General features: G+C 31.7%; 1 protein-coding gene across 1 annotated transcript; it reads right to left on the bottom strand.

Annotated features, from left to right (window-relative positions):
* Positions 1-493: 493 nt before the first annotated feature.
* On the bottom strand, positions 494-1,808 carry LOC112502447. The gene has a single exon (XM_025106354.1). It carries the CDS (start codon positions 1,699-1,701, stop codon positions 745-747), a length of 957 nt encoding a protein of 318 aa, XP_024962122.1. The 5' UTR covers positions 1,702-1,808; the 3' UTR covers positions 494-744.
* Between the last annotated feature and the right edge of the window lie 6,631 nt (positions 1,809-8,439).

The raw sequence follows: 8,439 nt of genomic DNA, 5'->3' as shown, positions 1-8,439 counted from the left end.
AAAAGAAATAGGAGTGATTATAAGATGAATAATTAAAATAATGTAATTTGGTCTTGTAACGGCCGGCTATCCAATCTTGAACGCCAGCCAGATGCAAAAAGCCAAAAAAGCAATATGTTATATGCGCGTAGAAGCTGGTGTTTGTGAAATAATTTGGTATTAGTCTCCATCATCAAAAGGAATACAAATTTGGTTTTATTCAAGCCAACTAATTTTGACTGCTTCCTTGTCCTTTCATCCTTGGCCTTGTGTCTCATTTGGTATAAACTATTAATTGCATGCATGTTTATCATCTTTTAATAGTTTCAAAGTCTTCTTGTACCTATCTGCACTTGATATAAATCAATTTTTGACACCTTAATTATATATTTCTTTTCTTGTTTTGTTGGAAAAATTAATTAATTAATTATATGAAATAGGATATATATTACCAAATTTCAAGATTAATTAATTGCATTAAACTATATCTAACCTTATTCTACAACTTCATACATTGGATGATAATGTTTTTAACTAACAAGAACAACATTATATTTTACAATCCATCTAATCTTCATTAACGCATTTTCAAGTCACCAACTTTTCTACAACTTAATGTGAAAAAAAAAAAGTAAAATAACAAAAAAAAACTAATTTCTACAAATTAAGGAGAGAAGAAAAAAGTGAAAAAAAAAAAATCTGGTTTCTGCGCATACGTTTGTATGTATTTCCATTTATGATCAACTGGATCAGCATGCATGCAGGTTATTTGTTCTTGGAAGACTTGTTTGATTTTATAGAAGCAGAAGAAACCGCTGGCTTCTTCATACTCTTCTTGGTCTTCTTCTTTTTCTTCTTGATCAGTTGGTGGGGCTGAGACTCTGAGGAGGATGAGTTATTCTTTTTTAATTTTCTCTTCATACGACTGATGGAGGCAGAGAGTAACATTTTGACCTTCCTCTTCTTGCCTATAGGAGGAGGAGTCTCTTTGATCATCTCCAGCTTTGGTTTCCATCCCCTTCGAGATCCAACCACCAGCTGCTTGTACTCTTTATGCAACTGTGGAGTGGTGCACAGCAAATCCGTTTCCAGATCTATCAATTCCTTATTTGGTTGGTCCATCATCAGCTGGGATATGAATATTTCTGATACCCGAATCCTGAGAGTCCCTGATGAGGTTTTTTGGATATCAAAGGGTGAGCATGAGCTTGCAGCAGCCTTCTTGAGAAATGCAGCCTTCATCTTCATTATGTTGGCATTACTATCATCCATGTGATCTTGATGTTGACAAGAATTGGCAAAGGATGCAATAGTGACAAAGGAGAGAACTGAGTGGAAGAGACGAGTTGGGAGAAGAAAGTAGGTGTGACCAGGCTGGAGGCGATCGTGTTGGGATAGAGGAGGGATCTTCTGTCCTATGTAGAACGAATCTGATCTGCAAACCATTAAGTCTTGAGTCATAACCTCTGATACCCTGATGGGCTTGTGATAAAGATTAATCTCCCCATCTGGTTTGAACACCTTGATTACTTTTCTATCCTCCTGCTTCTTCTTTTTCTTCTTCTTCTTCTTCTTCTTCATCATCATCTTCTTAGAACTAGTAGTATCGTTATTATTATCTAGTAACACAAGGGATGACGACACCACCGAAGAGGACAGGGAGTCTTGGAATTGCACCCCATTCCCCCCCATCAAACACTGAAAACTACTCATAAACTTCATCCTATCAATCGATCTTTATAAATCTATGCACGCTTGGAATCTGATGATCATAAAAGTAGCTATATATAATTTGTGTAGGAGGAAGGTATATAAGCTAACTAGCTAGCTAGGGTAAGAAGAAGCAGCACATATATATATATATATATATATATATATATATATATTGGATGCCAAATGTGTAGTGGTAGTAGTAGCAGCCTTAAGACGACTAGTTGTTGCCTGCAAGAGAAAACGATCGAGGATCAACCCCTAGTCAGCATATATGTCTACATTGGAAGCCAGTCAGCCAGCCAGCCGTTTTAGAAAGAAATTAATATGGACTCGTGCAATTATTTATTTTATATTCCGCATCAATACAATTTTAGACGATTTGCTTTGACCACAGACAATATAAAAATATACAAAACTTAAATTATATGGTTTTGATAAACGCCTAGAATTAATTAATAATGTCAGATTGTTATGTATGTATATCGGAGACGGATAAAATACAAAGCAAATCATGTGTATAAACCGTGAAAATCGTCGATTTCATTGTTTAATTTAGTTAAAAATTTATGAAATTATTTAATATGATGAAATTGCTTCAAATAATTCATTTCTTGATAAAATTCTTTCATATATTTTTGTTTCAATGTAAAAATTAAATTGTTTCATGTATTTCTCATTTTGATGATTTTTGTTTACTAAAATTAATAAATGTCCATAATTAACGCACTGCATAATAAAAATGACTAATCAAACCCTATAATTAAAAAAAAAGAAAATTATAATTGGTTGAATGAGGTTTTTACGATTTGTACTAATGGTTTGTTTTGCATTTTATCCTTCCCTATCGATATATGCATGCATGTATGTATATATGTGTGTGTGTGTATATATATATATATAGGGAAGGGCTCAAACGAGAACGCGAGTACACCCTTTTACTATAGACAATCACATGTGATACTATTATTTTCATCACATATGATACTAAATCAGAGACGCGGACGATTTCCAATGCGATGTTGGTTGCGGGTCAAGTCGCCCTTACACCACTAAGCCCCTCACATGTATTATCACATATGATAAGGGTGTTATTGATATGATATTATAATCAATCAAGACCATCACATGTTATGCTAAATCATAGACGTAGATGTCACGCCCCAATTTTTTTCTTTCGTTCGAGTGTCATGACGTCATTCTTAATAATTTATGTTATGAACTAAATACGAACTTAAAAATTCAAACATACATAATGTGTTAAACATAACTCGTTACATAATTGTGGAAGCGTAAAATACTTTAACATAATCAATGCTAATTAAAATATCTAATCAAGCATGATTCAAAACAAAGTCTCGTCTTTCTTCATTCGACTCGTCTACTGACAAATGACACCTGAGATATATACATGTATAGTATAAGCTAAAAGCTTAGTGAATACAATATGGTTTCATGATCACATGCACATATAAACAATGTTTTAGTGTATTTTAGTTATTATCTTGCAAGTGAGGCTTCGATTCGTCACTTTTTTTTTGCGTATGTGGCGTATTCTATGGACGAGGACTCAAAGACCTCGGAATTGCAAGCCCTCCTTTCATGTCCAACCCACCCCGTACGATGGACGAATCTTGCCGAATCATACTAGTTGCATATCATTTATTTGCAATACTTACTCATTAATGCAAATCTCATCGTGACATGCAACATACATCTCATGCAAGTGACAACATAAATCACATATGCATCATCGTTATTTTCCACATTATACACATATTTGAATATCATATTGATATATCAAGTCATCATAATCTTTCTCATCAACATCACCTTTCATATCATGTACATACTTAAATATCATGCACATCAATATAATCAAGTTATCATCATATGCATATAAACACATCATGCAAATATCATGGATAAAATACTTTTCTAATAATCATGTATATATCCCATAAAAATCGCATAATTTACTCACCTTAAATCGTTAACGTTCGATAGATCGTTCTCTCAAAAACCGCAACCTACATGATAATTTATATCATTTCTAAGCATCTTAAATAATCGTAATTAAATTGATTACTATTCCTTAGCAATCTTAACACGACTTTTCTTAACATTTTTTTGTTGATCAACCCCCGATACCATCATATCTCATGTTTCTCTCAATTATTTTCTTGAAATATTATTTAATTATATGACGTCGTTATAATATTAATTGTTACTCGTTCATTTTATAAAAATAAGCAATACATTTCACATTTTCTTGAACAATAAGTATTTTACCAAAATAATAAAACTAAATTGTTTGCAACGTAAATAATGTTTTGTGGTCAACACGTTTTTTTTAAGATTTGCAAGTGAATAATGGTGACAATATGTCACACATATAAATAACGATCATTTCATAACTTTAAAGTTCAACATAATTAATACTCGAAATAATGTTTAGAATACCAATTTTCCAATTCTATGGACATTTTGGTAAATCTTAAGAAGTCGAATACCAAAGGTATAGCTTTAACCATTTCCCTAGTTTAGAACATTTTTGGTATATTTCATAAGTCGAATATTAAATCTGTGCTTAAAAGTCCAATCCCAAAGCATAGGGGCATTTTGGTAATTTTATTAAGCAATACTCAAAGTATTGTTAAAATACCGATTCCCTAATTGTGAGGTCGTTTTGGTAATTTCACAAGGATAATAATCAAAAAAGCATAGATACCAATTCCCAATATATAGGGTCATTTCAGTAATTTATAGGGCGAATACGTAAAGTATCGCTAAAATACCGATTTCCAAGTTGTAGGGTCATTTTGGTAATTTCATAGGGAATAGATTTAAAATAACACTTATATACCAATTCCCAAGACATTGGGTCATTTCGGTAATTTTATAAAGCAAATACGTAAAATATTGCTAAAATACCGATTTCCAAATTATATGGTCATTTTGGTAATTTCATAGGGATTAGATTTAAAATAACGTACACTTAGATACTAATTCGCAAGACATTGGATCATTTCGAAAATTTTATAAAACAAATACGTAAAGTATTGCTAAAATACCGATTTTCAAACATATGGTCGTTTTGGTAATTTTATAAAAATAATAATATAAAAATAAAGCTCATAGACTAATCCCCAAGATATATGGTTATTTCGGTAAATTTTGGAAGCAAATACGCAAAGTATTGCTAAAATACCGATTTCCCATTTATAGGGTTATTTTGGTAATGAGATAAATAATCGAAATTGGGTCAAAGTTTGTATTTTACAAAATACAAATAAACTTGATGAAAATCTCATAAAGTTATTATGAAGAAAATTATTCAATTTTTTAAACTTAATTGTTTGTGTATATTAATAATATCAGTGCATAAGATTAACAAAACTTAATGTTAGCTTACTGGTTAACGCGCAAGGCTAAGGTCGCGGGTTTGAATCCCGACCTCAACGCCTTTATTCCTATATTTTTAAAAGGGGTAAACAGACGCGGGTCAGGTCCGACCCATCGGACCCGCTCGACCCGTTGACCGACCCGGCGCCTGACCCAGTCGCACAAGCAGCCATGGCTGAGCGATTTTTGGACTTTTGAGCTTGAAAATGGTTCGTTTCTTGACCATTTTTCTTCATTCTTTTTGCACCAAACTCTTGGTAATATTTTTACCAACACTTTGACATAAAAAACACGAATTTTCATCAAGAAATGAGTTTCATTTACTCATTTAAAGTTTGTTTTTAAAACTAAAACTTAAAAACATAAAAATCGAACCACGAAAACACAAATATGATACATGAGGCTACTGGGGTTTATAGAGTACTTAAAAACGAAGTCATAGACATAAAAATCAAGAGATTTGGTTAAGAATCTCACCCAAMATCGGTGAAAAATCGAGATTTTTTATTCCGAACTTCAAACTCATATTTCTCTCTCAAAACTCAACGATTTTTCTAGCTATTTAAACCAAAATGATCCTAAGCCGGTATTCTATATTTATATGCAAGAGTTTTGGCTTATTAGTTGACGAAATCGGACTAAATCGCGAGTTTTTGGCTGATGGGTCCTTTTCTTCAAACAGATATGTACCATTGGCAAAACAGGTCCCTCATCTTTGAAAAAGATGACATTCGGTCCCCTCAAGTTTCTGACATTTACAGCTAGACCTCTCCTGACGTGATATATTACATTTTTTGTCCAATAATAAAACAAAACAATTTTCTTTTCTTTTCTTTTTTTTTTTTTTTTTTTTTTTTTTTCATTATTTATTTATTTAAGATTTCTACAATTATTGTCTTTAATCTATTACGTAAATATTTTAACACTTCAAATTAATTTAAAAAAATATTTAAAGGCTCATATAATATTATTTGTACATTTTTAAAAAATGGGATTTACAACAGACAACCTTTGGCGCGAGCTAAGTCGTAGAACACGTCGTTTGCACATCATAGGATCCTCTCATGCGTTTCATCGCATGTGATAAAGGTATTCTCGTGTTCTCGTAAAATGGAGGTGTTCTCTTTTAAACCTCCACCTATATACACACACACACACATACACACACACACACACACACATATATATATATATATATATATATAGGTGGAGGTTCAAACGAGAACCTCTGTAATTTACGAGAACGCGAGAACAACCCAATAACCACAAACTTTTTTAATTAATAAATTAGCTTATATTAAATATAAATAAATTAATAAGGACAATAATGTAATTAAGTAATTTTTATCTTATTTTTATCTTATTTTAATTAATTATAATTATCCATTTTTTCTGGACGTTCGTTTCCACTTTCTTCTCTTCCCTTGTGATAATTGTGTGATTGTGTAACTATAACCTATCGAAACCATGATCAATCGAGTGTAATGATAACCTATCAAAACCATGAGTAATCATTATGATAAATGTATGATTGTCTAACCCTAACCAATCGAAATCATGATCAAATTGAGTGCGCAAGTGATGTTATAATAGTGATATCACATGATTATCACACTCATATCACATGATTATCACACCCATATCACATCAAATCGTTTTCGTTGTGATAAATGTGTGATTGTCTAATCCTAATCTATCGAAACCATCTGAAATCGTTGTGACAATGTCTAACCTAACCCATCAAAACATTGATCAAATCGAGTGATATTGATATCACATGATTATCACACCCATATCACAAAATCGTTTAATTGATTTCGTCAGTAATTCGTTGTGATAAATGTGTGATAAACTAATCCTAATCGAATGAGATACCTTGAATTTTTTGAATTTTTAAACTTTTCCGGCGGAATTATTCCGCCAGTAATCCGCCGGTAATATCTTTTCCCATTTTTTTCCAAATATTAATTACTTTTTAAAGATTAATTAACCCTTAATTAATAAATCCGCCGGAAATATAACCGGTTTAATTTTTCCGGCGGATTACCGGCTGATTTCCGGCGGAAGTCAACAAAAGTTGACTTTTTAAAATACCGCCGGTAATCCGCCGGAAAAATTCCGGCGGAATATGTCCGCCGGAAATGCCCAGTTTTCTAGTAGTGATTGTGTTCCTTCTTCTTATTGTTCGATTGTTGCATGCAAACGCTTCTTCTTGATCGATTACTGTTTGATGCTTGATGCTTGATTCCTGCGACTTTACTGCTTCTTTGTTCGTTGATTTCTCCTTGAAATCTTAATCGATACCTAATAAAGATAAGGATAATCACTATAATTTTGAGGATGATCATGTGATCGTGTTTAAGATTTTATGATATTGATTTCCATTATTACCTTTTTGAATCTCAATTTTTTTTAAACTTTTTAAATTTTAATTTTAATTTAAAAAATCTTTTAATTTTAATTTTTATCACAATATGAGATTAATAGATTGTTCTCACGTTTTCGTAAATCACTAAAGGGTTTAAATACAAATGGATTGATACATAAATTAAGTTAGACATGGTTGATGATAGGAAAAAGTTAGCAAAATTTAATTCAAAAAACACAGTATTATCGCAATTACAAATTAAAAAGTCAAAGAAAACCTAACATATAATATGATTTTATTCAGAATTTTCAGTCTCCTAACAATTTAACTTGGATTATGTGAATAATCTAGAATCAAAAATCTATTTTATTATTTTTTTAATACAAAACTAAAAACTCCCATATTAATATAATATGTATAATTGTCATAGCAAAAATCAAACACAAGAACGTCCACATATACGTTTTATGCCGAACAAATAGCCGGGGTTATGAAATATTGATTAAACCAAGAGGCATAGGTCATAAAATGGCTTACGATCCTTAAAATCCAAAAGTATGAAATATTGATTAAAAAACCCTAATTTGTTCTTGAAAAAAAAAAAGAATAAGAAAACTCAAATACATTACCAAAAACAATCATAAGGAGGTCTCTATCTCCAACACTGCTAGAAAACTGGTCATTTCCGGCGCCATTTTCGACGGACGGAATCCGCCGCTAATTTACCGGCGGACACCAAAAAAGTCAACATATCATTGACTCCTATTTCCGGCGGATTTCATAAGTACGTACTTTAATCTTGAATTTACATATAATCTTCTCTCTTTACCGGCGGATTTCCGGCGGATAATTAAATATTTTTTTAAAAAAAAGAATTAACAATTTCCGGCGGACAATTAAATATTTTTTAAAAATTTATTTAACCATTTCCGGCGGATAATTAAATATTAAAAAAAATTACAATTTCCGGCGGATTT

Source organism: Cynara cardunculus, unplaced genomic scaffold (genome assembly GCF_001531365.2).
Source record: "Cynara cardunculus var. scolymus isolate 2C unplaced genomic scaffold, CcrdV1 Un_Scaffold_1441, whole genome shotgun sequence".
In the NCBI taxonomy this organism is placed as follows: Eukaryota; Viridiplantae; Streptophyta; class Magnoliopsida; order Asterales; family Asteraceae; genus Cynara; species Cynara cardunculus.
Note: the sequence above shows the minus strand (reverse complement) of the source record. Positions and strands in the feature narration are given on the sequence as shown.